Raw genomic sequence first — 27,286 nt, forward strand, 5'->3', positions numbered from 1 at the left:
CTGCCCGCGGACGTGTCCCTCTCCGGGATGGGGAACGGGTCCCTGAGGCGCAGGGCACGGGGCAGCCCCAGCAGCCCGGGGACGCCAGCGAGCCCAGGGAGAGCTTGGGAAGGGGTTTGTTCTGCTCCAGTTTCGGAATTTAGGATGAATTCCCCCGTGGGAAGAGCTGGCATCTCCATTGCCCCGGTGCTGCCCCTCCATCCTTCTTCCCACCCCAGCCCCTCCTCATCATCGCTGCCCCAACCGGGGGTGAACCGAAGCCAAACGCTTCCCAGAGCAGCACCCTCTCCAGCAGCAGGATCTGGCCCTCAGAACTTTCCTTCAGCCCTAAAAACCCACAAATTCAGGGGTGAGTGGAGCTCAGCACCAAATAACACATCCTGGGGGGCTGGAGGACCTGACTGGGTCCCGGCACAGCACCGAAAGGAACTTGTCGAAGCCCCAATGCTTCGCTCCAAGAAAATCAGCCAAATTTCTTGCCTGGGCTGGACCCAGTCGGGGACCCGAACCCAGCACCATCGACCAACCCTGATGTGGCTGATGCTCACAGCCTGGCTGTGAGATTTGCCTTTACATATCGAGCCTGCGGCCATGGTGAGGAGGAGGACGGGGTCAAGCGGTGCAGCCAATGGGGCTTCCAGGGAAAACACATTTTCGGCGGCAGCTTTCCAGGGAGGGTGATGAAGGCGGGGAAGGAAGCGGCACACGGGTGATGGCAGCACATGACGCTGAGCTGGTCGGCGTGCGGAGGGCGCAGCCAAAAAAAGGCTGCGAGCAGACGCCGCCGTGGTGGGTTGGGATGAGCGGTTCCCTCGCTGAGCTGATGTGCTGCTGAGTCAACGCTGAGAGAGACCTCGTGGGTGGTGGGATTGATTTGGGAGCCACCCGTGAGGTCCCCGGCGGGTGACAGGCGAGGAGCGTGCTGCCGAGCACGGGTTCGTGGCATCTCGCTTGTTGGAGAAGCTCCGGAGGAAGTTGTGAAAGGACGACCAGACGCCATCTGCGTGGGGTGGTGGGAAGACGTGGCGTGGGTTGGGTGGGGAAAGCCCACGGCAGGAGGTTCCCAGGGCATCGGGTGGGGTGGGTTCCCACCCGCAGGTCATCAGAGGTGTCCTCGATGTCATGTCTTGGGTGCCCCAAGTTCCCCAGCACCACTGCCAGACCGATACCGTTGAGGCTTGCTGGGACACAAATGGCTGGGTTTTTTTCCCTGAAAGGCAACTGTTCCCCGCCAGAAAACGTCGTCCTATCAATAAATACTCGGAATGGACAATGTTTGACCCTGCCTGTTGTTTGGCTCCCGTGGGAAGCTGGCCTGGGACCAGAACCTGTAGGCTCGCCCAGTGCAGCGTCTGCTGGGCACCGGGAGGGGTGCGTGCCCAGATGCCAGGAGCACCCAAGACCATTTGCCAGCTGGTAAGGGGTTGAGCAGGTCCTAAAATTGCTCTGCATAAGCTTTTGGAGATAAGTATCCATATCTCAGAAGGCCTGGACACTTGCTTGTGCTAGTTTTTGGCATGGCTCTGGTCTTTTCCTATCTGCAAGCCCCAGGCAGCACCTTCAGCATGAATTCAACCAAAAACCGGTGCCTTTTTCTCCTGGTTTGGAAGGTGTTTGGTGGCTGTGCCACCAATAGACGTGGTAAGGGTAAGGGAGCAGCAAACCCAGGTGATTCACTGACAGCTTTGAAAATAACTCATCCCTGTGAGTCCCCAGGTCCCTTGTCAGAAGGGGCTGGAGAAGCCAGCGGGGCTGGGGATGGGAGCTGCAAAGAAAAGGGCTCCATGTCCCCTGTGGGTGATTTTTGCCATGTGAGTGTCTCCCAGGCCTTAGCTCAGCCTCCAAAGTGGCTTTTAAGGGGAGAAGACGAAGAGCAGAGGAGAGGAGAGGAGAGGAGAGGAGAGGAGAGGAGAGGAGAGGAGAGGAGAGGAGAGGAGAGGAGAGGAGAGGAGAGGAGAGGAGAGGAGAGAAGAGAAGAGAAGAGAAGAGAAGAGAAGAGAAGAGAAGAGAAGAGAAGAGAAGAGAAGAGAAGAGAAGAGAAGAGAAGAGAAGAGAAGAGAAGAGAAGAGAAGAGAAGAGAAGAGAAGAGAAGAGAAGAGAAGAGAAGAGAAGAGAAGAGAAGAGAAGAGAAGAGAAGAGAAGGTGGCTGAGGTCCCTGGAGCTGATGGCAGGTGGCTGATGCCTCCTGAGACGCCTCCAGTGGCTTCCTGGGCTCGCAGAGCAAACTGTGTCATTGCTCCTATGGGATGCTGAGGGTCCTGGAGGGATGTGGTGGATCTGAGCTGGTGCCTGCAGATTTAGACCTCCCTGGTCTTCTCTGGTCTGGTTGGCGCTGCCTGGGCCAAGGCTGGTCTGTGGGACAGGAGGGGCTGAGTGTCTCTGAGCCATGTCGAGGTCTGGCAGACGGAGATGTCAACCTAGGACCTGGGGTTCGGCTCCCTCTCAGTGAGGGCTGGAGCAGCGGTGCAGGATGCTCCTCGGGTCCTTCGGAGGAGGCCAGGGTGAAGGGCTGAACCTAGGGTGGCAGCCGGGATGGTTCAGGCTCGTCAACACCCCGGCCCAGAAGAAGGGACCTTCTGGCTTCAGATGATGAAATCAGGCAATTGCTTGAAAATGTCAACTTGCATTTAAATAAAATCAAATAAAATAACAAAGCAGCATGCTTCTGGCTTTCAGGGTGGTGGAAACCCAGACACCAAGAGCAGGCGGCGAAGACCCGGGGCCGCGGGCAGTCTGGGGCAGAGGGAGAGGACAGCCCTGCTCCACGGCGGCTTGGAACCCGTCAGGGATGCTCCATACGGCACCTCCTTGCCCTCGCAGCTGGGATTTTTGGCTATTCATTCTGGCTATTTCTAACTTTCCCTCTTTTGTTTTTAATTTTCGAGGCGGCTGTCGTGCAGAAGAGCAGAAATGGGGGTTGTGGGTCCCGGGGGACCTCCCGGGGTGCACAGCACGGGGGTCCGCACCCCCCAGCCCCCAGGGGTGAGCCCACGCCGAGCAAAAGGGGCTGGGGAAGGTGCGTTTGAGATGGAGCCTGGCTCGCCGGAGGGGTTAAAGCTCTGCTCCCGGGAAGAGCCCGGCTCCTTTCCAGCCTGAGTAAGCCCGGTGCTCCTGCCAAAACCCGGCGCCGAAAGCCGTTGCGGGGTTTTTTTTCCAGCTGTAAACAGCGTTGCTCGACCGCACCGCTCAAACCAGGAGGCGTTTTGATAAGGTTCGTTAATTAAGAGCTGCCGAAAGGCGTTACCCAGATGCTGGGGTGGGAACCAGCCGTGGAGGAGGCGCTGAGGGGGGTCTGCAGCCGCCCCATCCTCGCTGCTGTTTTGGGGTCACGTTTGGCGAACCCCCTCAGCGGGGATCTGCGGCTGCGGCGAGGACGAGAAGCACGGCGGCAGCGCCGGGCAGTGTGTCTGGCCAAACCATCCTGGTTACTCGCAAATACCCGCCTGGACCACCCGCCCGGCCCCAAATTTTTGGGGCACGGAGAGCAGCCGGTGGCATCCTGCCCGGGGCGGTGGGAGACGGATGCCCAGTGCCACGGGGTAGGCATGGAGGGGGAGATGGAGGTGGCCGGAGGGTTTAAATCTGCCCCTCTGCTCCCGGGAAGGGCCGGCTCCTCTCCAGCCTGAGTAAGCTCATCGCCCTGCCAAAATCCTGCTCGGCGCTGAGGGTCGGCATGGGGCTTTTTCTGCCTGAGGAGCGATGCTCGATGCCCAGTGCACTGGCTGCAGGGGCATGGAGCGGGGAATGCATCCCAGCATAATCTGGCCTTGAGTTGGCGATGCCAGCACCCCAAAATCCCACAGGATCTGTCCCCTGGGGTGCCCACGCTGACTCCAGCCTCCGCGGCTCCGGCCGGCAGCTCCGGCACAAGCTGCCCCGTTGTTATTTACAAGAGGAGTGGGAGTTTTGCCTTTACTTCCCCTTTATTTTAAATTTATTTGTCTTTATTTTGGGTTCTGACTCATCTCAGACCGTTGCCAGGAGGAAACCGGAATAAAAAGTGTCCCAAATGTCATTTATATCAGCTAAATAAAATCCTCCCCCAAATACACGGGGAGGAAAGTAAAGCAGCGGCTGCCTGGGGCTGCCCGGGACCCAGAGCCGCTGCTCCTTCCCCCCGTCTCATTCCTACAGAGGAGGAAAACTCAAATTTTTCTCTTTTTTTTCCAAACCACATCTGGTTTCTGGCTCTGCAAGCACAAAGCCGGGCCCGGAGCCGCTCGCACGCCGGGAGGGCAGAGGGGCGATGGATGGTCCCCAGCCCCGGCACGCGCCGGCTGCCTTCGGGGTGCCCACGGGGGTACCCCAACCCTGATGCCCGTGGGATGCTCCACGGGGACGCAGCACCCATGGGGCTGCCGAAACAGAGCGTGGGTGAGAGGGGAGGGGATGCTGTGGAAAGGGTGGGTGCCCTGGAGGGCAGGGGGTCCTAGTACTGAGGGTCCCCAGTTAATACTGGTGCCGGAGAGATGAAGTTGCCCTATTAGTATGGGTGCCTGGTGAATAATGGTGCTGCAGAGGTGCTGCTGCCCCTGGGGTGAGGGTGCCCTCGAGGTGAGGATGTCCCAGAGATGATGGTGCCCTATTAATGTGGGTGCTCCATTACTTAAGGGTGCCACGGAGGCAAGGGTGCCCTGGAAATGGGGGTGCCCCAGGGGTCAGGGTGCCCCAGAGACCGGGGTGCCCCATTACTGAGGGTGTCTTGGAGACAAGGACACCCCAGGGTGAGGTTCCCCCATTAGTGTGGCTGCCCTGTTAATAAAGATGCCCTGAGATGGCGGGTGCCCCGTTAATGAGGGTGTCCCAGATATGCTGGTGCCCTATTAACGTGGGTCCCCCACTACTAAGGGTGCCACAGATGCGAGGGTGCCCCGTTAACGAGGGTGCCCTGGAGACGAGGACAACCCGGAGGTGAGGGTCCCCCATTAATGAGGGTGCCCCAGAGATGCGGGTGCCCCATTAATGGGGGTGCCCTGGGGATGAGGACACCCCAGATGTGCAGGTCCCCCATTAATGTGGCTGCCCCAGATGTGAGGGTCCTCCATTAATGAGGGTGCCCCAGAGATGCGGGTGCCCCATGAACGGGGGTGCCCTGGAGACAAGGGTGCCCTGGAGACGAGGGTGCCTGGTGTTCCCCCCCCCCCCCCCCCCCCCTCCCCCGGCGCAGTTTTGAGGAGGGGGCAGGTGGTGGGGAGGTCCCTTGTCCCCTGCCAGATCCCTCGTCCCCTGACTCAGTCCAGCTGGAATGTGTGAAGACTGGGGGGAAACCAGCTCAAAAGCAGCACCCTGGGGGTGCGTGGGGTGGGATGAGTTGTGGCTCTGGCACGCGAAGCGTCCGCCCGGACACCCCCAAACCCAGCCCCCCGCCCCAGCCCCTCCAGGGGACGCATCCTGCCCCGTGACAGCAGCGGTCCCGCAGCGTGCGCAGCCCCCTCACCCACAGCCCACGGGAAGGCGGTGGGAGATGCTGAGCTCAGCCCCCTGCCCCGCTCCTGCGCTTCGCCCCAGGTAACCCCTCCACTCAGCCCGGCAGCAGACCCGGAGCCGCTTTGCCCTTCCCAAGGGGCAAAAACCTGCTGGGCTGATGCCCTGGGGCAGGTCAGCCCTGGGAGCAGACAGAACCCAGCTGCCAAGCGTTGGTCCTGATGCCGGGGAGGATAAATTGGCCTCCCTGGCTCAGCAGGAAGGATTTGGGGGGTTGGGGGGAGTCTGCTGGGCTCTTCTCCCAAGCTGTCTCCGTCTTCTCTGGGTTGCAATGGCAGCTTGGGTCCTGCTCACGCCTGGTGCTGTACGAAGAGGAGCCAGCAGCTCGTTTGCACCTGTGTGGGTAGGGATTAAGCTTTATTTCTCCTTAAATCCACAGCCTGGAGGTGATCCTCCTGCCCTGGAATGGGGAGGATCCCCTTTGGGGGTGGCTGTGGGTGTCACTCAGGGCAGAGGTGCTTGGAGCCGTGTTTGTCCTTGCAGTACCTGGGCTGGGGTCTGGAGATGGGTCTGGGGACAGGGATGAGGGCAGCGTGGTGGCACTGGGATGGCCCTGAGCTGGGCATGGAGCATGTGCTCCCTCCCCCTGAATCACTGGGCTCACCCGTTGTCTCCACGGGGCTGGTGTGGTGGTGGCTTGTGGGGTGTTTTGGGGGGGGCTGACACTCAGGCTCCATCTGCACCCTGAGATGGTTGGCCTGGGGGGACTGGGCAAGGCAAAATCCTCCCCAGGACAGGGGCTGGGGTGTGGGGAAGCACCCCATGCACTGCTCAGCTCCCCTCACTGTAAACCTTCCCCCTCAAAAAAGGGGATTTCAGCTCACAAGTGGCTCCAGTTTAATTTATCCATGCTGGGGGGCAGGGGGGGGTTGTGGTTCTGGCCACTTTCCTGGGATTTGGCTCTTTTTTTGCCCCCTCTGAAGTGAAGATTCCGCTTTTGGGATCAGGTAAGCCGCAGTGACATCGAGCCTCATCTGCGAGGGGAAGGGCTGAAGTGGAGCCAAACCACCCCGGGGCCTCCCAGCCAAGAGACCTGGTGCTGGGCAGGAGGAATTAGCAGCTCTGAGAGGTTTTGGCTTTTCCCAGGGAGCCGATCCCGGCTCGTGTCCCGCTTTTCCGCAGTGTTTCCACCAGCTCGGGATAACTGAGGGGTCCCTGCTCCAAATCCTGCCCCGGTCTCTGCTGTGGCCAGGTGTAATTTTGGCATCCCTGGGGATGGAGGCGGGCTCCATCCCAGCGCTGTGCCATGATTGCCAGCAGGAATGAACATTTTCCTTCTTGTTAACTGGTGTTTCCCTTCGTGCATCTGCCGGTGGCTCCAGTGTCGGCCCCGGGGTGGGATGGGGATTCAGCTGGTGGCTCTGCCCTCCATGAGCTGAGCCCTGGGGGACATCACTGCGTGGGTGGGAGAGGGAGGACGCGACCCACATGGGAAACCACAAACGGTTTCGATGTGTTTATTAGCCCGGGCACAACTTCCCCTGGCCTCGTTTCCCAACGCCGGCTGCTGCGTTGCGAAGCCTCTCGAGCTCGGTGCTACAGGCATCAAGGGTGTGCGATGGGTGGGGGGGCTGTAGCACCCATGGGTGCACGGTGACGACCCCATCCAGTGCCTCGGCTGGCCCCAAAGGGTGGCTGTGCCCCTGGGACAAGGCAGAGGTGGGTTTGGGGAGGTGGATCGCAGCTCTGACGTGGCTGGGAGCGACGTCCCTGTATCCGTCCCCACGGCCTGGGGATGCGGGAGCGGAACCGGAGCAGCGCGTGGGCTGGGAGGGTTTGCCGTCACCCGGGGGTGATGCTCGCTGTCGTGGAAAGGGTGAGTGGTGCTGGCCGTGGGTCGCACTCTCTCCCCTAGGAAATGCTTGGCCAAAGGTCATTCTTAAAAAACCCAAAAAAAGAGAAGTTTCCTCTTTTCCTTCCTCGTCGGAGGCACGTGGTGGTGAGGTCATGGAGCGCCTGGGCTCGCGGCAGGACGTGCTTCCAGCTCGGCGTAATCGCGTCCCCAGGGCCACGGCGAGACTGTTCTTGGCGGGGTCTGGGCGCGGGGAGGCTTCTGCTGCCTCTGCCCCTCCAGCTCCCCTTTCCTCCCGGTTGAGCCACCACATCCTGAGCCGGTCGGGCTGCTGCCTTCGCTCCCGCGGGGTTTCCCGGAGCGGCTCCTGCATCCCGGAGCCGAATGTGGCTTTGGATGGAAAATCAGCCCCAGATGTGGCCGAGCCACCGCTGCTGCAGTGCCATGAGCCGGGATGGGGCCCGGGGAGGGCTTGGGGACATGGTGACAGCAGGAGGGACCTACTGGGAGGCAGGGACCCGAGCGCCAGGAGCTCCTGGAGGGGTTTATCCCACCCGTCGGGGAGCGTGGATGTGGGGACTGTACGCGCTGGGTGCTCCCCGGGGAGGGGTGATGGGGGCTTCCCCACCCTTGGGGACAGCCACTGGGCTGTGGAGCGGTGTCCCAGCATCGGGCTGAGCAAAGACCTGGTGTTTTGGCTGTGCGTAAGAGCCCGGCACAGGCTCCAGCTGGGCCGTGCACCCCTTGGCTTGGGAGGACGTGGGGCAGCTCCCCTCTGATCAGCCGCCCATTCCCACCCTGGGGCTGTTTTCGGGGAAGTGGGATCACTTGCTGGCAGCAGGCAGGTCCCCATCGCCGTGCCACCACCCTCCCTGGGTCCGTCCCCAGCCGATGGCACGGCCATGCCAGGGGATCATCGGGAATTTTAACGGATCTGGGGTGCTTGGGGACCCCTGGGGGTGTCATGGCCGAGGTCCCTGGCCCTGCTCGGGGCAAATTGGCGGAGGGCTCCGGGGCGGGATCTGCACGCTAATCAAAAGAGGGTGGAAAACTCTTGTGGTTGCTTGGAGATGAAGCACAGCTCAGAGCAGACCACACCAGCCTCCAGATGCGACAGCAGCGGCCACGGGAAGAAATTCTGCTGGATTATACTTAATTATGAGCGCCGAGGGGGATGTGGCAGCAGCAGACTGGCCCAGTGGCATCGCCGGGCAGGGGGAGCGGTGTGGAGCCCATTCCTCACGGCTGGGAGCTGGCTTGGGGACGGACGGGCCCCAGTTCACCCCTGGGTCTCCTTGTTGAGCTGGGACTTGCCTGGCTCACCTCAGCCCCTAAATTTAAGCTTTTCCGAGATCCTTGGGGATCCTCAATCCACCCCATTGCTCGGGGCGGGAGGAATCGCGCCGGGGGCTGCTGACTTTCTGCATGACTTGGAGGCACTCAGCATCCTTGGCCCTTGTCCTGCCTCCTCCCCACGTGAGGATATAGAAGATGACCCAAACTCAGGGTCCGGGCGAGGTGCCCCCCGAGCATCGCCCGCTCCCCGGGGCCGCAAGCACCCTTGCAGGTTCCCTATAGCGGTTTCGTGCTCTTCGGCGTCACCGGGTACCGTTTCTGCCCGCGCCGTTGCGACAGCCGGTTGCTCCACGGGGTTTCGAAGGGGCCGTGGGGCCGTTTTTTGCCGGCGGTCCCGCGGGCTGGAGGGCTGCCGGGCGGGAGGATGGGCGGAGGCGCAGCGGCTCATGCCAAGATGCATCAGCCTGTGTTTTTCTGGTGGTGGCTGAAGGTTGTTTGTGCTGTCCCGGGGATGATACAATGCTCTTGGCGTAGGTGCACGACCCGGCAGCCGGGCACACGCGGTGCTATCGGCCGGGGGGAGAGATCCGGGCCACGCTGCGGCATCTCCTCAAAGTGTGACCCCACAAAACTGCCGTGGGACCCTGGTTTGGATTGGTTTTGCCGCACGCCTGCGTGAGCACCCCGCTTTCCAGCTCTGCTCAAACTGCTCCTTGCGTCCGTGGCATGGCCGATGCTTCCCGGAGCGGGACCAGGTGTTTGCTCCCTGCCCACGCAGGGGAACGGTTCGTCTGCTGAAAGGACCGTTAGTTTTCTCAGAAAAAGCAGCAAATGCATCAAAATCGGAGTCTCCGACCACGTGCAAACAGCTGGAGCTGGTTCGCCCCGCTGTTGGGGGCCGCTTGGCTCCGCTCTTGGACGGGGATGGAAGTTGCCATGGGTGGGGGGAAGAGGATGGGGAACAGGGTGACGGTGTTGGGGGGGGAAATGTCCCCCGGGAGCAGAGCCAAGGCCACCGGGCTGGAGGCAGGAGCCCCTCAACCAGCTGCAAGGGAGATGGGAAAGGCCGGGGTCGGCGTGGCCGGGCAGCGTGGGAGCAGCAGGAGCGGGCTGCGCTCGCCGGCCGGTGGCTTTGCACCGAGAAATGGCGGCACGGTGCCGGGTGTGCTCCGTCCTGCCATGTCCCCTCCCGCAACGCCAGACCCTGGGTGCCAGGGCTGGAGTCAGTGTTTGCAACGCATTTATTTCGTTTCCCAGAGCCTGAGAGATGCTTTTAATAAGCGCGAGTGGATTCCAGACCCTTCCCAAGCGCAGAGTTTGGCTGGAGAAGTGAGAGCCCGGAGAGCTTTTTGCAACACCCCAGAACTCCCCTTCACCCCCCTTATCGCCGCCTTCACCCCCACTTGCCGTCGCGGAGGGTCCAGATCTCCTGTTTTCAGCCCGAAAGGAACCACTTGGCCCCTGGCCAGGGCACTGGACCGCTGGTGCAGCCAGGCTTGCGGCGTGTGTGTGCCCCAGCAGCCCCCCCCAGAACCGCAGTCCCTCCGAACAGCCCCCCGAAACGCATCCCTGCGATGCAACGGGGCTGGATCTGGGTGTGGAGCCCCAGGGAGCTCCCATGGCCAAGGCTCGCAGGGCTAAACCGCCACCGGCTTCTCTTGACCTGCCACCGGCATCCTGTCCCCCCAGGTAGGGCTCGGGGGTCCCGGGGCCGTGGGCAGGAGGGAGGAGGCAGCTTTATGGTGCTCAAACCTCTGCTGCTAATGAAAAACAGGCTCTGCCTGGCCAGAACAGCTGATCCGTGGCTGCCGAGCTGAGTAATGCCTCGAGTTCCTGGCAGGAGCTGCTTCCTTTTGGGAGGCGAGGGCTCTTTCCCCGGCGAGCGGGGTCCTTCGTGTCCCCCCGCCCCGGGTACGGGGCTGTCCCGGGGGCTGAGCCCCCTCGGGGATGGGGCAGCCCCCAGCCACCCCTCGGGGCTGGCACCAGGCAATGAAATTAAGGGGGTTTGCACGTTGCAGGGGGTCTGGTGGGTGATGGTCCGTCCGTCTGTCCAGCCCTCTGTCCATCTGGTTGGTCCCAGAGGCGCTTGTCTCGGTCCCCCTTCATCCGCAGCGAGGAAGGTGATGGGCGCTGAGCCCCGCAGTGCCTTGGGACCAATCCTTGCCCCCCAGGGTGTCACTTTGGCTGGCAGGGATGTCCTTTGGGGCTGGGGGTCCCCCCAGCTTCAAGGAGGGAAGAAGGGAAAGGGGGTCTGCGAGGATGGATCCTGCGCGGAGGAGAGCTGCTGCGGGCGGTGGGGCAGGATGGGCGCTGGGTGCTGGGTGTGGAGCAGGATGGGGCTGTGACTCAGCTCTCGCACGCCCCGATCTGTCCCCTCCTTCCCCGGCAAAGCCCGGGTGGCACCTGGGAACCCGGGGTGCAGCCGGGGACGGGGCCCCGTGCGCGTGTCCCCGCGGCGGAGATCGGGGCCAGTCACTGATGTAAACAGCTCCGGCTGCAGATAAACAACCGGCCCCGGCGCGGAGGACAAACGGCTCCTCTGTTCGCGGCCGGGCGGCGCTGGGCCTTCCTCGCAATGCCCCGGCAGCATCTCCATCGCTCGGGTCGGTGGCTTCAGCCACCCCCGCCAGCCAGCCCCGTCTGGAGGGGGGCACAGGGGTGCCAGCCTGGGGCTGGACCCCCTGTAGGGTGCAGGTGCCCAGTTTGGGGGGAAAAGGGAGGGATTTAGCCGCTTGGACATGTGCTGAGGTCAGAGGGGATGCTGTCTCCATCCATCATGGCGGCCTGAGGGCCGTGGCGTCCCGGCGAGGGTTTGGCAGGAGCTTGTGCCTGGTGCCGGTGGCAGCCAGGGACCCCCAGCCCTCCCGGGGTGGGTGCTGCCGGTCCCCAGCCTGGTGCCAGTGGCAGCCAGGGACCCCCAGCCCTCTTGGGGTGGGTGTTGCCTGTCCCCAGCCTGGTCCCGGTGGCAGTCAGGGACCCCCAGCCCTCCCGGGGTGGGTGCTGCTGGTCCCCCCCCCAGCCATGGTGCCAGGGCCAGGCTGTCCTGGAGCATTCCCAAGCCCTTTGCCCATCCTGCCCCTGTCCTGGCACAGAGCCGTGCTCCCCCCACGGCCGCCTGGCTGCCTGTCCCCACCCAGCACAGCCCCCAGCCCCCCCCGTGGGCCGGCACCCGCTTGGCTCCAGCTGGGCTGAGCCGGAGGGTGCCAGGGCTGCACCCACGCAGCACCGTGCCGCGAGCACTGGGCGATGCCGAGCTGGTGGGTGCTCCCTGCGCGGGGCTGAGCAGTGAATTGGGCACACTGGGGGCTATAACTGGCCCCCCCCGTACCCAGCCCCTTGGTTCAGGGTATACTGGGAGCGCTGGGGAGCCCTGGGGACCCGTGGGTGCAGCGTCCTGCAGCGTGGGCAGAGGGAGATGCCACGGGGTGGGCAGCCTCCTGCAGCAACCCTGAAACCGCTGCAGCCAAGGGGCTGCCGGTGGCACCTCCTGCCCCCCCTTATCCCCCCCAGCCTCGGTGGGTGCCGGCGGGCAGCTGCCCGGGAAGGCGTTTGGCTCCGGCTTCGGCCACATTCCTCCGTGGAGGGAGGAGCGGAGCCGGAGCCTGGCGTGACTCAGCCCCAGCCACGAGGTCTGGGGACACGCTGATGACCCATGCGGGGCTGTAATCCGTCCCCTGTCCCCCCTTGCCGCCTGGCACGCACCCCTGGCATGGGTGACCCCTCCCCGAGCCAAGGGGCTGAGCTTTATCCCTGCCTGGGGACCCCCCAGCATGTGCCGGGGGGGTGGCGGGTCCCCAGGGAGCCTCCGCGGTCGAGGACGGCCGGACCCCGGGTTATCGTAACTCCGAAAAGGGACTTTCTCTGCGGGCGCCGGACGCAGCCTGACCCTGCGGTTCCCTCGCTCCCAGCCTGGCCGGCCGACAGCCACCGGTTCCCCTGCGCCTGGGTCCGGCCAGCGCTCCGCTCCCATGGGTGCCCACCCCATGGGGAGGGGGCTGCTGCCGGGGGACCCCGCGTATGGGGGTGGTTGGGGCTGGACAGGGGGGTCCAGAGCAGAATGGGGGGGTCCTGGTCTGGAGCAGGCAGCTCGGGAGGGATGGAGGGGAGGAAGTGGGGGGCTCGCTGCGGGATGAAGGCTCCAGCCTCACCCTGCCGCCTGCTCGTGGCATCCCAAGTCCCCGCCGCTGGCAGCGAGCCGGGGCGAGCGCCCGCCACCCACATTCCTCCGCTCCTCGAGGAACCGGCTCGGGACCTTCCCAGGGGGATTTCCAGCCTGGGCACGCACCGCTCCAGCCCGGATCGTGCCGGGGGGGCCCCGTGGTCCCATGCCCAGGGACAGTGGTCCACGGGCTGCGGGGAGAGCGTCCCGGCCCCGCGCTGAATCACCGGGGAAGGAACTGATTAAGAGCTCGCAGCACTTTCTTGCTGTAAATAACTTTCTCCGCAGAGGTCGTTGGCAGCCCGAAGCGCGCGACTGCGAGGGGGCTTCGGACACGCTGCAGGTTTTGCCCCCCTCTGCTGCTCGCTGGCCTGAAAAATCCTCCCAAAATGCGGCGTTGGGGTCAGGATGCTCCCGTCGGGGATGGGAAGAGGGGGAATCGCTGCCTGAGCAGCGTCATCTCCAGCTCCCCGAGCGGGAGAGCCGAGGTGCGGGGTGCTCTAAGCCCAGCCACGGGGCAGATGCGGCTGCGAGCGGGGTGGAACTGGGCTCTGGTCCCAGCCCTTCGGAGCCAGGAGCACCCTCCATCCCCCCGCGCTGGGGCCAGCAGACCTGGGGAGCCCCTCGGGGTGCCCACGACCCCCCCACGGCCTCATCCCGCCGTTCCCCACTGGGTGACAGCCCCAGGGCTTGGCTGCGGGGCAGATGGGGACAGCAGCCCCTGGTCACTAGCAGAGCAGTGACAGCTCCACCGGTCCCAGTTTGCAACTGGGATAGGGACACCCAGGTCCTCCCCACCCCAATTTTGCCTCCTCAGATTTTTCCGGCCGTGGTGCGGGCATGGGGGCTGCTGCCACCGCTGTCCCCCGCCGCCGCTCTCGATGCCGTCTCTGATTTCTGCCCCATGACTCAGGGATTTCGGCAGGTTTGGGAGGGGAGGAGGGGCAAAACCACTTCCCTGCCAAAAAACCAGAGGCGGCTGCTGCTCTCGCCCTCTCTCCGTCACGCAGCGGGTGGATCATTAACCTGAGCGCAACGCCGTCCCCCCATCCTCTCGTCCCTGCGTCCCCCTGCCCGCGCTCGCTTGTCCCATGACTCCGATTCGTGACACTTTTCCGGTCACTTAAAAGGAGGGGGGGGGGGGAGATGAGTGTGTGGGAGATAAGCAGGAGCGTGGTCCTCAGCCGGTGTCCAAGGGCCTCACGCACTGGCACGGGGTCCTCGTGAGTCACCCCCCCCCGGCTGGCGTCACCCGGCTGCGTCCCTTGGGTGCCCACCCCGGCGTCCTCCCACTGCCAGGTGCTGCGGAGGCTCCCAGCACAGCTCATCGTGGAAAATGAAAATAATCTCCCGGCGTCTGGGGGGGAGAAAGGGGCTTATTTTGCGCATATGGCTCACGCTGAACCCCAGCGTCCTTCCTCCCCCCGTCCCCACCACCCTCAGCATCGATGTTTATCTGCGTGCAGTTGCTAAGGGCCACCCGTGGGTGATAAGGACGTGTGGCACCCACGTGCCGGTGCAGATTTGATGCCGTTTCGGGATTGTCACTGCTGTCCCCATCTCCAGACGGCTCCCAGCTCTTCCCCAACCCCAAATCCCCGTCGTTCCCCTGCCGGGTCCCCGACCCCAGCCCTCCGCTCGCTTCGGGTTAGCTCAGCTCCAAGAAAAACCCTCAGCAGCTTCTGAAACCCCGGCGGCGTTTCCGGCCCCGGAAGCAGATACGGCCGCTTCCTCGAAGCTCGGATGTGGTGGCTGTCACCGACACGTGGCCCCCGTTGTCACCATCCCCTTGCCACCGCCGCGGCCGCCGCTTGCATGCAGTCGTGTTGGCGGAGCGTTTTGCTTTCGTGACGAAGGTTTTGCGAGGCAACGGTTCAGCTCGTGGCGACGAATTGTTTCCAGTTGCCTGCAGACAAACAGGCAGCGCGCAGGAAAATCCCCGGAGCGGAGGACGGGGCTTTCTGCACGGCCGGCGCCGCCACGCTGGTGGCTTTGCGGTCCCCAGGTCTGTCCCCAGGTGGGTCTGTTGGCGCAGTCCCCTGCACGGGGATCCATCTGCGCGCTTCTGGATGCCTTCGTGCACTCCCGTGCAAACGGATCTGCTTGTGCACGCATGGGTCCATCCACGGACACGGATCTGTCCATGCACACGCGTGCAAATGGATCTGGTTGTGCACGTGTGGATCCATCCATGGACACGGATCTGTCCATGCACACGCATGCAGGTGGATCTGGTTGTGCACGTGTGGATCTATCCATGGGCATGGATCTGTCCATGCACACACGTGCAAATGGAGCTGCTTGTGTACATGTGGGTCCATCCATAAACACGTGGATCCATGCACGCACACGGATCCGTCCCTGCACACACAGATCCGCCCATGCAGCTGGATCTGCTTGTGCACACACAGATCTATCTGTGCACACGTAGATCCATCCATGCATGTGTGTGCACACGGGTCTGTCCATGCACATGCATGCCAATGGATCTGCTTGTGCACACGTGGATCCATCCACGCACACGTGAACCTGTCCACGCACACGTGGCTCCATCCTTGCATGTGGATCTCTCCAAGCACGCCCACGTGAATGGATCCATCCCTGCACATACAGATCCACCCGTGCATGCCCACATGAATGGATCTGCTTGTGCACACGGGGATCTACCCATGTACACGTGGATCTACCCCTACACACATGGATCTATCCATGCTCATGGATCTCTCCATGCATGCCCACGCGAATGGATCTGCTTGTGCACACGTGGATCTACCCATGAACACGTGGATTGATCCATGCACACGTGGATCTATCCACACACACACGGATCTGCGCATGCACACGTGGATCTGTCCATGCACATGGACCTGTCCACGCACGCCCATGCGAACGGCTCTGCGTGTGCACACGTGGACCCGTCCGTGCACACCCCACCACCCGAATCCAGTCACAGGCACCGGGCGAAGCAGCCGTGGGAGCCGGGATCAGCGGCTGCAGGAGCGCCCGGGGGCCTCTCACCGCCCTCTCGACCCTCACGCCACGACTCCTGCCCTGCTGATGCCCCACATCCCCCCCTCACTGCTGCTCCCAGCACCCACTGCACCCAGAGCCCTGCGCCCGGCACCCCGGCACGGTGAGGGCACCCCGGTCCCGAATCCCTGCAACCCTCTGCACGGCAGAAGCGACTCGTGCGGGCATTTTGGCTGTGGGCGGCGGGGTTTTGGGGGGAACCAGGCACGTGTGGATGCTGGGGTTTTGGGGGGGAAATGGGCACGTGTGGACGGTGGAGTTTTGGGGGGGAACCAGGCACGTGTGGATGCTGGGGTTTGGGGGGGATCCAGGCACGTGTGGATGGTGGGGTTTGGGGGGGAGGACCAGGCACACGCAGGTGGCGGGGTTTTGGGGGGCCGCATGTGCGGTCAGTGGGGTTTTGGGGGGTACCGGGCACGCGCTGCAAGGCGAAGGCCGTCCAACCCACGCAGGAGCACGGCGCGAAGTGGCAGCGGGGCCGCACGGCGTGGCCGACGCACCGGGGCGTGTTGGGGCGTGCGGGGCTGCACCCCCGCGTGTAAGGGGTGTGCGTGTCTGCGTGTTTGCAGCTCGTGCACAGGTATCAACACGTAGCCCTGTGCGAGTGGGGCGTACGTGTGCGGTCACGCAAGCGTGCGTGTGGGCGTTCACGCGTGTGTGCACGTCGGGTGCGTGCTTGTGCGTGCACACATGCTGTGTGCGTGCAGCCGGGGTGTGTGTGCGTGTGTGTGTGGGTCTGTGCGTGCATGTGTCGTGTCACGTGTGTGTGGGTACATGTGCCCGGGGGTGAGCATGCATGTACATGTGCGTGCAAGCCCCAGGGCTGTGCGTGTGTGTGCTCTGTGTGTGCTCTGTAAGTGTGCAAGGGTACATGCACCCCGGGGATGAGCATGCACATACACGTGTGTGCATGTCCAGGACTGTGTGTGTGTGTGCTCTGTGAGTGTGCAAGGGTACACGTGCCCGGGGATGAGCATGCATGTACACGTGTGTGCGTGTCCAGGGCTCTGTGTGTGTGTGTGTGCTCAGTGTGTGCAGAGGTACACGTGCCCTGGGGGTGAGCAGGCATGTACACGTGTGTGCAAGCCCCAGGGCTGTGTGTGTGTGTGTGTGCTCTGTGTGTGTGGCTATGTGTGCTGCGGGGGTGAGCACACACACACACGTGTGCAAGCCCCAGTGCGGTGCACAGAGTTGTGTGCGTGTTACACGTGTGTGTGCCTACGTGCGTGTTCCGAGGGCTGCGTGTGCACACGCAGACAGACATGTCCGCCCCGGCGCGTGCACACGGGTGAGCCGGTGTGCAATGCACGTGGCCAGGGCCACGTGTGGACACGCAAGTGTGTGTGTACACGTGTGTGCGTGTGCATTTGATGGTGCGAGGAGGAGGCGGCGGGCTCAGAGGGGCCGAGAGGGGCTGAGGGCGGCTGAGAGGGGCTGAGGGGAGCTGAGGGGGGTCAAGAGGGGCCAAGGGGGCTGAGAAGGGTCGAGAGGGGCTGAGGGGGGCTGCAGGGAGCCGAGAAGGGGTGAGAGGGGCTGAGGGGGCCGAGAGCGGCTCAGAGGGCTGAGAAGGGCTGAGAGGGGCCGAGCCCAGCCGACTCGAGGGGGCCGAAAGGAGCCGAGCGGGTCTGAGGGGGCCGAGCGGGGCCGATCCGATCCGACCCCATCCGAGGCGCCGGGCCCGGCCGATGGGCTCCGACCTGGCCCGAGGGGAGCCGAGCGCGGCCGATCCGACCCGACCCGGCCCGGGGGGAGCCGAGCGCGGCCGATCCGACCCGACCCGGCCCGAGGGGGACCCGAGCGCGGCCGATCCGACCCGACCCGGCCCGAGGGGGAGCCGAGCGCGGCCGATCCGATCCGACCCGGCCCGGGGGGAGCCGAGCGCGGCCGATCCGACCCGACCCGGCCCGAGGGGGACCCGAGCGCGGCCGATCCGACCCGACCCGGCCCGAGGGGGAGCCGAGCGCGGCCGATCCGACCCGACCCGGCCCGGGGGGAGCCGAGCGGGGCCGCTCCCGCCGGCCGCTGGCCGCCCGCCAGCCCTTTCTCATAAACCACATGCTGCCGCGGCGCTATAAAGGTTCGCGCGGCGGCGGCGGTGGCTCAGCCCGGCCCCGCTCGGCCCCGCCGCCGCCTCGCCCGCACCGCCCGGCCCCGCCGCGCCCCCGGCAGCCCCCATGCCCCGCCTCGGAGCCAAGGTACGGCGGGACACCCCCCCCCAACCCCACCCCGGCGCCCGCTGCCACCTGCGAGGGGTCCCCGGGGGGAGCGGCTCCGGCGGCCCCGGTTCCGCTCGTCTGCTCTCCCCGGTCGCGCAGGGGACGTGGCAGATCCCCTTCATCCCGGGGGGGGGGGTGTGATGCTCCAGCCCCGTCCCGGATCCGCGGGATGAGGTTCCACCCCCGTCCCGGTGCTCGGTTCCAGCCCCCTCCCGGCTCCCGGAGCTCCGGGGTGAAGCCCCGTCCCCGCTCCGGTTCCGGGCTTCAGCCCGTTTCCCGTCCCCGCTCCGGTTCCCGACTCCAGCCCTGTTCCCCTCCAGGCGCGGCGAGGCTGCGGCTCCAGCCCCGGTCCCCGTCCCCCAGCCCCGGTCCCCGTCCCGGTCCCCGGTGGGGTGAGGCTCCGGCCAGCCGTGGCCGTGTCTCGGCGGTGGCCCAGGCGGCATCTTGGAGTTTCACAAGAGGGGAGGATTTTCTGGAGAACCTCCAAGGGAAATTCCCTCTCCCTCCTGCCCCATCACCCGGGCACCCTCTCCGTGCCGGTGCACCGGGGTGCGGGGGGCACACGCACCCACCCCGGGGGTCTTGGCCCCGGGACGAGCCCCGTTGCCCACCGGGGTCCCGCCACGGTCTGGAGCCCTCCCCGCTTCTTGGCAGGGGGATTGGGAGGGGATTTTGGGGTGACGCCAGAGCCGCTGCATGGAAAGAGCCCGGCGGGTGCAGGCACTGGAGGTTGGGGGGGGTCCGGAGGGTGGGGAGAGGATTTTTGGGGATGGGTGGGTCGGTGCGTCAGCCGGCTCCCTGGAGCCCGGGCGGAGGAGAACATTTGCAAGAGAGATGGAGAAATGGTGCGGGAGAAGGGGATGAGGGCTGGGTGGGGAGCGTGGAGGTGGCCGAGAGCCCCGTCCCGGCGGGGCCCCGGCCACGCAGCCCCCGCGCCGGGCACTGGGAAATTCCCCGCTGACCTGGCGTTGCTAAAAATAGCAGGATGGGGACGGGCGCGGGGATCGAGGGCAGTGGTGGGGTTGTCCCGCTGGACCGTGGTCAAGCCCCATCCGCCACGGAGGTGGCTGCTCTGGGGGGCTGTGGGGAAGGGTGGGGGGCTCTGGGTGGGGGGTTAGCCCTGCTTCAAGCCTTTGCTCTGCCATGCTCAGGTGTGCCTGCTCCGCTGCACCCTGCTGTCGTCCCTCCTCCTCCTCCTGGTCTGCAGCATCCATGAGACGGAGCAGAACAGCTACTGCCAGCAGATCATCACCGAGAAGCACCTGGCCGAGCTGGAGGAGCTGGTGAGTGCCCTCCCCGGGCTCTGCTGCGGGATGGGGGGGCTCGTTCGGGGCTGGGCAGGCGCAAATCAGCCCTTATTTAGGGCTGAAAATCAGCAAATCGGCTTATTCTCAGCTCCACCAGTGGAGTGATGGTACCCAGCAGCTGAGCATCCATGGGCACGAGGGACAAGCGGGCACCGGGGGTGGGGGGGGGGGTGGGGGGGGTGTGACGTGCTGTGGTGCCTTTAGCAAGGGTGGCTGCGGAGAAGTGCTGGTGGGAGAAATGGAAGAAGAGGGGAAGCAGGAGTGTGGCCGGGAAAGGGGGGGCACGAGTGGGGCCGGATGGGTGCAGGGGCGACGGGGAAGCGGCGGAGGAGACCGGCGCTGTGGGGTTTTTGGCGTTTTCCGGGCGGCTGCGCAGGGGTTAAGCCGAGGAATCCGGCTGCATTCCTGAGTCCAGCTGCTTGCCTGGAAGCTGGGCTGGCAACGGGGCTGTGGGTGGGTGGCAGGCAGCGAGGGGGGCCGCCGGCCAGGCTAGCTGGGCGATGGAGCCAGCCAGGCTGGGGCGATGGGTGCCTTCGTCCCGTGGGCAGCTCTGGGTGCTTTCACCCACCCCACAGGGAGGAAGCTCCTGGCCCCATCCCGGCTGCCGGGGCTGTATCCCGCCCTGGCCCTTGGCTCACCTCCGAGCAGGGAATCACGCGGATACTGGGGGGGAGAAATGGGAATCGGGGACAGGCAGGGATTTGCAGGGTGTCGCAGATTAAATTCCGCCGCTGCAGCGAACGGGGTGCGTGGGCAAGAGGCGACAGCGGTGCCTCCGTATCCTTGCCGACCGCTCGCTTTGCACCGAGCTCTCCGTCTCGCAGCGTGCAACCGCCGTCTACGGGGCTCGCTTTACCTCTTCCTCTTTAAGCACCGAGCTGCGGTGCCAGGAGTTGGCAGATATCTTGTGTGCAAGCTCAGCTTCCTCCGCGCGAGCTGTCCCTGCACTCCCGGCACCCCACATCCCCGGGGAGCGTTGGCTTTGCAGCCCTTGGGGATTAAAAGTGGGTGCGTGGTGGGGGAAAGAAAGGGGATGGAGCAGGTTTGAATGGAAATCGTGGTTTTCCTGCCGGGGATCGCGGCTCTCTCCTCTTCCCGCTGGCGGAGGAGCCGGCCCTCGCTCCATTCCTTGCGGGAAAATGGAGCAATTGTTTCCGGGCCAGCATCCCAGGCTGGGAGGGCGAGGGCTGCCAGAATTGCCGGCCGGCAATTCTGGCAGCCCTCGCCCTCCCAGCCTGGGATGCCAGCCCGGAGGCAGGGGGGCTTGTTTGGGGTGGGTTTTCAGCCCCGTCGGAAAGGGTTACGGCATGGGGGGGCCGGCAGCGTTGTGTGACGCCGGGGAATACGTGACCTCGGTGTCACGACCACCTCCTGCATGGCGGGATGCTCTTTTGCAGCCGGGCTTTAGCAGAAGAAGCGGTGCGGGGGAGACCCTGGGAAAAATCAAGCAGGGCTGGGCTCTGCTGTGGTGCTGGGAGGATGAGGAGGAGGAGGAAGAGAGGCAGGGGGAGGCAGGAGTCCCTGGTATGGGGAGCGCGCTGCCCTGGTGGGAGCGGGGATGCTGGGCTCACCCCTGCCAGAGGTTTAACCTTTGGGAAACATCTGTGCGAGGAGGAGGATGGTGTGGGATGAAGCAGGGGTGGGAGCAGAGCCTCCCAACGCCGTGGATTCGGGGGGCTCGGGCACCCCTTCGTGCCCAGGGCTGTGGTGTCCCCTGGGGCCATGGGGTGACATCCCGCTCTCTCCTTCCAGGCTGACACCCAGATGCAGCACCCGGGCAGGGTCTCCTTCAAGTTCATCGATAAGATGCAGTTGGTGAGTGGCTCCTCGCTGGAGGACAGAGGGGCTGGGGACCAGGGCTGGCTGGTGCACGGGGGGATGTCCCCAGGGTGCTTTGGGATCTCCATATTAGAGTGCGTCCCCTTGTCCTGAGGCCCCATCTCCCCTCTCTTGCTCTCCTTTGCGGGAGGCAGCCCAGGAGGGACCCATCCTGCCTGGCTGGGTGGTTGAGTCCCATCTTGGGCAGCCTGTGAGACCATAGAGAGGCATTTTGTGACTCCGTGCCTCAGTTTCCCCCCGGCAGAGTGGGACGGGTGCTGCTGCCTCTGCCCATCCAGTAACCGGTCTCGCTTTTTTCGGCTGGGGGGTCCGTGTCCTCGCAGAACGACTCCGTCTGCTACGTGAAAGCCGCTTTTCCTCTGCTGGGCAAGATCCTGGAGAGAACGGAGTTCAAGGAGAACTCGTCCAACGCCAAGAAGATGCAGATGGTGCGCAGGATGTACAGCCGCATCGACGAGAACGTCGACCCCTGCATCAGGGAGGAGGATGATGAGGAGAGACAGGTACGGCAGCCCCTGCTTCGTGGAGTGCCAGATCTGCGGGGTGTGGGTCCGAGTCCTCAGCCTTGGGCAAAATGGGGTGTGCGGAGCGTCCTGGGGTGGGGGTGTGGGCAGGAGCTTGGAGTGGAGTGGAGATGGGGACGGGGAGCCATGGGAGGGGTCCAACCCTGCCCTGGGTCGAGTGTGGTACCCCGTGACGGTGACACTGGGTGCCCAGCGCGGTCATGGAGCCGATGCTGAGCCCAGCTCTTCCTCCAGCTCTCACAGATGTGCTTCGAGGAGTTCACCACCTCCCCCTACGAGATGCTGGTGCTGGTGAAGGAATTCTTCCAGGACATCAACCAGCTCCTCCAGAACCAGGAGACCTTCGAGAAGGACTGCAGCCAGGTCTACCGCAGGACCTGCTCGGGACCCAGGGAGACCGGATCCTCACCAGGTGAGACGCCGAGGCTTTGCCTCTGCCCGGCAAACCCGTGCCGGGCTGGGAGCTTGGGCTCGCCTGCATGGAGCAGCTTGACAGCCGTGCGTGCCCGTCGGTGGGCACCCGCGGGCGCCGTGGGCACGGCACGTGTCTGCGTTGGTCCCCGTCTCTGTCGCTCGGCTGGTGGCCGTCCCCACGGGGTGGCTGTGTCGGCGAGCTCTGCGTCTGTGTCAAGCTGGGGTTGGGAGAAGGGGCTGGCCGCCCTTTGGAGGTGGGATTTGGGCTGAATCCTGCTGGAAACAAGGCCGGAGAGAGATGATGATGAGGGAGAATGAGGAAGCATCTCCATCGGCCCGGCTGGAGGCATCAGGCTCGGCTCCATCTCAAAGCCCCAGCGCCCGACTCGGGTGTCACATGGAGAAATCAAGGCGCCGGGACCCCTCTGCCACCGAAGTGCTGCATGACCTTGGCCTTGTCACTTCAGCGTCCCCGTGCCTCGGTCTCCGCTGACCATGTCTTCGGGGAGAGCGTTGCCTGCGGGGCTGGAAGAGCCCATGTTGCCGTCCGTGCTTTTGTGCTGTGTGTTTGCATGCCCATGGAGGAGACGTCTCGCTGCCGTCCGTTGTGTCAGAGCTGGGCCGTGTCCCTGTGCCACGGGGGACGTTAAACGTGGCTGTCCGGCTCCTGCCAGGCGTGGATAACGCGCTGCCATCGGCTCAGGGGACCCGCTGATGCGGGTGTGCTTCATCCTGCCCGCTGCTTGCCATCTCTGTGCTGCCACGTCTGTCCCTGCCTGCTCCCTGCCTGCTCCCTGCCTCCCCTTCGCTCTCTCTTTATTTTTGGGGGGGTGGGGGGCTGTTTGACCCGCTCACCCAGGGCTGTGGGGAGGGACGGGGACGCTGCCCCCGACCTCGGATCTGCTGGCTGTGCCCCTCTTGGAGGCTGGTGACCCCACGGCCGTCTCTTCTCTCTGCTTCTTTCAGGTGTGGGGACAGATCCTGACTGCAATTGCCTGTCCCCTGCCCTCCCTTCTGCCACCCAGCCCTCCCTCTCCGCTGCCACCCATGCCAGCAAGGAGGTGGCACCCGCTAGCACCCGGGTCCCTTACAGCCACCTCCATGCCACCCTCGCTGACTTAGATGCCCCGTCTTGGCCCCCCAGTAGCACGGATGGTGGCTCGGGGACCGAGGAGGTCCTGGGTGCCGGGGTAGGTGACGCGGCGTCAGCGCGGTCCCCTGCGATGCAGCAGACAGCTCCAGCCGACAGCGCCGAAGCCCTCCTGGACCCGGCCGGGACCCTTGGCTTGGTGGCGGTGGACGTCCCCGTCCTGCGTGGGGATGGAGAGCTGGTGGAGCAGGGCCCCGAAGCGGTGGCCGGCCACCCGCCGCAGGATCCGGCCCAGAAGCAGGGAGCCTCCATCCTCCCGGATCATCCCGGCGGGCTCAGGACCACCGCGCCGGCAGCATCCACCAGCGCCGGCTTGGCTGGTGGCAGAGCCAGGATCCGTCCCGCCCAGGCAGCTGAGCCCGTCACGCAGCTCCGTTTCTCCAGGATGGCCCCGGGGATGCGGGACCGGGCGCCGGGCGGCCCCGGGGACGGGGCCAGGGTGCGAGGCTGGGGGCTGAGCCGGCTGCGGGAGCCCGAGGACGGCGGGGCCGGCCCCAGCTTTGACTCTGGCTTTGTTCTGAGCGCAGAGCAGCGCAGGAAGGAGCCGGCCATCAGGGAGGGCCGCCGGGAGCCCCTGATATACATCACGGTGGCCAGCGTGGTGGCCGTCTTGCTGGCCGTGGGAGGGCTGCTCTTCTACAAGTATAAATCCAGGGTAAGCCCACCCCCCCCAGGCGCAAGCATCCTCTCCTGCCTCAGTTTCCCCACTCATCTCTCGGTCCGTGTGGGTTGAGCCTGGCTTTCCCCATCATTTTGGGGTGAGGGGTGCAGGTGGTGGTTCTGAGTGGGGTGGGAGGATGTTATTTAGGACATCCTCTCTGCAGTGGGGTGGGGGTGAGAGCCCCCTCCCCTTCCCCAGGGCTCATCTCCCTGTTCCCCCTCCCTCCACGCAGATCCTGGAGCGGCCGCTGGAAGATGGAGGCTGCGACCCCGAGGAGCCAGAGAGGAGGTGGGTGTGATACTGTCCTGCTTGGGGGGGCGGCTTTGGGGACCCCCATCCGGGGCCACCCTGCCCTAAACCCCCCTGACTTTCCCTCGCAGGGCGCTGCGGGGAGCGAGGGGATGTCCGGAGCTGGAGACTCAGGACCTCTAAGGTGAGCAGGGGCTGGATGAGACCTCGCAGGGCGCTGGTCCAAGCCCGTGGGGACAGTGTTGAGTCCCCGGACCGTCCCCACCAACACTTGGCCTTGGCCCTGGGCAGGGAAATCGGCATGGGGTGGGGAGACACGGGGAGGAGCAGGTCTGCACCCCGGCGCTGCCAGCATGCGGTTTTGCAGCCCATTAATCCATTACCAGCACTTTCTTAATATACATAGTATTTTTTCCTGTGGTTTTTATGTGTTATTTCCTCCCCCCCGCTCTCCCTGGCAGAGCCTCAGCTCCCGCTCATCTTTCTCCTCCTTTCCCCAGGGCCCGAGGCGGGATGTGAAGCTGCTCGGGGGACGGCTGCGGATGCTCCTCGCCGTGCGAGGGAAGGTCGGCGTGCACCGGTCCCGCCATGATGCTGACGCTCCCTCCTCCCTTGCCCCACGCCGGCACCAGAGACTGCAAAAAAAAACTCCTGGGCAGGGATGAAAGGATGGGGGGATGTGCCCCGAGCGGGACCCCCGGGAAGCGAGGGGCTGGAAGGCGTTGGACTGTCACCGAAGGGCTTTGCTGGGACGGCGGCGGTGGCTGATGTGCCACTGCGGTGCTGAGCAGGACGATGGAGACGCTGGTGCTGGCTGTGGGATGATGGATCCCGCTCGGACACGGCCGGCGCTGGCTGAAGATGGAGGGGCCCAGCTCCCCGAATCCCCCGGCTCTTCTCCCACCCCGGCACGGCGGGGTTTGGAGCAGCACCCATCGCTTCCCCGCCTTTCCCGAGGCTTCATCAGCTGGAGCATCCCAGATGCCGGGGATCAGTCGCCGGGATCCCCACCCCCCCGGCCTCAGGCTGCACGACCCCAGCCCCATCTTGCAACTTCAACCCTCACACTGTGAATATTTAAAGCCCGCCGGGGCCGTGTCCCCACGTGGGGCCGGACTTTGGGGGTGACGCTTGGCACCGTCCCGGTCCCCATCCTCCTGCCGCCGGAGATCTGGCTCCGGTCCCGCGCCCGAGCTGGCCTCGGCTCGCCGTCGTGCCGTTAGGGTTTGATTTTAATATAGTGGATGAAAGTATCCCGCAGAAGTATTTTACGGGGGGCCCCTCCTGCCCCCTCGCAGGGTTATTGCTGCGAGCTGGCCTCGCCTGCGGATTTCTCTTGTGACTGCGCTTTGAAGAAGGGAAACGGGGCCGGGGAAGGACTGTGTCGACGTGGGTGTAAGAGGTGGGGATGCCCCACTGGGTACCCGGGGGCTCCTCGGCTCAGCCCCACTCCCTGGCTTTGGGAAGAGCCCGGATCGGGATGCACCAGCCCCAGGGGTAGCCCGGCCCCCGGGCTCGGGCCCCATCCTGCCCCGCCGCAGCGTCCCTCCGGCCCTGAATGTGAAGCGTGGCCTGCGCTGCTCTTGGGTTTTGAAGTATTATTTTTGTACGATGAAAGAAAACGTGGACAAACCAAATGGTTTTTAAAGAAAGCATTACTATTAACTTTTTTTTTTATATATGTATGTGTATTTATGATTGCCAGAAGGAGAGGTTTCCAGGGCCAGGGACTGGTGTAAATCAGGAGGGAAGCCCTGCCTGGCTGGGGCCAGACCTGCTGCGGGTGTAAGCCACTGGCTCAGCACCCATTTGCACCGCGGAGGAGATGCCAGCACCGCGCCGGCCCCTCTCTGGGGAAGAAAACTTGCCTCTAAGCTGTGTCAGATTTATTTTGCCTCTGTTCCCTGTTGGTTTTTTTTTTTATACAATGAAATGTTGAAATATTTTATACAAAGTCATTTAAAGAAGTCTATTTAAAGAAAATAATGGGAAACAGCTTGTATGTTTAATCTTATTAATAAACGGAGCCAGGGAGCAGTGTGTGAGGGTGGGGGCTGGTGGGGGGGACAGAGGGAGCGCTGCCGCGGCCCCTGCTCAGCACCGCGGGGTGAAGGGCTGGATGCGGCGTGGCGAGGGCTCGGGGTCAGGCTCCCGCTTTCCTGTTGATGCCGGTGGGAGTTCATGGTCACCGATGTGAGGGCGGAGGGGCAGATCTGGCCTTCCCCCCCCAGCCCACCCGCATCCCTCTGGCGTGGGGGGCTCCACGCGTGGGGTCCCGTTCCCACCCGTGGGGCCCCCCCTGCAATCTGTGCGGAGGGTTGGGAAGCAGCTGCTTAATGCAAACACTCTCAGCAAAGCTTCCTGCGAGCACTTCACTTGGAGAGGCAGCGCTCGAAGAAGCATTTCCTTCCCGCCCCCGCTGCCCCCCCAGCTCCCCTCGCCTTCCAAGAACGGGGGAGCCCCCCATCCCGCTCCCCCGTGCATCTCCCGGGGGGTACCCAGGGTGCGAGGGGCCTTTGACGCCATCCCGAGCCCCTACCGGCGTGCTCACGGTGGGGTTTGGTACTGGGGGGGTGCAGGGTTAAACCCCCCCATCGCTCGCCCAGAGGGGGATGGGAAGGGCAGGATGGGGCCCCGGAGCCTTTTGCGGGTGTCAGGGCTGAGCCCGCTGCCGCGTTTGCTGACAAACAGGATTCCTCGAGGGGAGCTGACTCAGCCCAGCCCTTCCTCTCCCCAGCAGCAGCCGGGGGTTTCCCAGGTCCACATCCCCTTCCCAGGGAAGTGGGACCTATATATATCCTGCCGGATTCAGGCCACAATCATTATGGTCAGATTTGGGGGGGTATTTAAGGTCAGAGGCCCCTCTTAGGGCTGTGGAGGGTGCCTGGGCTTGGGGCTGCTGGGGGCAGCAAGCCCCTGCCCTCCAGGCAGCCCCAGGTGGAAGCTGGCTGCACAGGAGAGGGTGTTAACTCTGGAGCTGAATGATGGCAGGGCTGTGACAGCAGCTTAATGCTTTGGTAGTGCTCGGAGGAGCAGAGGTGGGAGCAGCCCTGGCTGCTGGGGGGGATGTGAGGAGCACCAGTACTTGCCCCCTCTGGATTTACACCTCACAAACCCTCATCCCTGACCCCCCTGGGTGCCTCAACCAGCCCAAACCTGTGAAGG

General features: G+C 64.4%; 1 protein-coding gene across 2 annotated transcripts; it reads left to right on the forward strand.

Moving 5' to 3' along the window:
* Positions 1 to 17,887: 17,887 nt before the first annotated feature.
* Positions 17,888 to 26,104, forward strand: CSF1 (colony stimulating factor 1). Of its 2 annotated transcripts, none has more exons than XM_075442836.1 (9): positions 17,888 to 17,956; positions 19,129 to 19,260; positions 21,037 to 21,099; positions 21,447 to 21,626; positions 21,882 to 22,059; positions 23,028 to 23,866; positions 24,105 to 24,160; positions 24,253 to 24,305; positions 24,622 to 26,104. In XM_075442836.1, the coding sequence occupies exons 1-8, from the start codon at positions 17,936 to 17,938 to the stop codon at positions 24,302 to 24,304; spliced, it is 1,521 nt and encodes a 506-aa protein (XP_075298951.1). In that variant the 5' UTR covers positions 17,888 to 17,935; the 3' UTR covers position 24,305; positions 24,622 to 26,104. The 2 variants fall into 2 exon arrangements, with proteins under 2 accessions (XP_075298951.1, XP_075298952.1); XM_075442837.1 differs by having other exon boundaries at positions 23,739 to 23,866.
* Positions 26,105 to 27,286: the final 1,182 nt, after the last annotated feature.

The sequence above is a fragment of the Opisthocomus hoazin genome, chromosome 25 (genome assembly GCF_030867145.1).
Source record: "Opisthocomus hoazin isolate bOpiHoa1 chromosome 25, bOpiHoa1.hap1, whole genome shotgun sequence".
NCBI lineage: Eukaryota > Metazoa > Chordata > Aves > Opisthocomiformes > Opisthocomidae > Opisthocomus > Opisthocomus hoazin.

Excerpts from the sequence above, each read along its gene's own strand:
- CSF1 (XM_075442836.1), top strand. The coding sequence starts at position 17,936 with ATGCCCCGCCTCGGAGCCAAG. Across the intron at positions 17,957-19,128 it reads TGCCCCGCCTCGGAGCCAAG|GTGTGCCTGCTCCGCTGCAC; the intron begins GTACGGCGGGAC and ends TGCCATGCTCAG. Across the intron at positions 24,161-24,252 it reads CCCGAGGAGCCAGAGAGGAG|GGCGCTGCGGGGAGCGAGGG; the intron begins GTGGGTGTGATA and ends TTTCCCTCGCAG.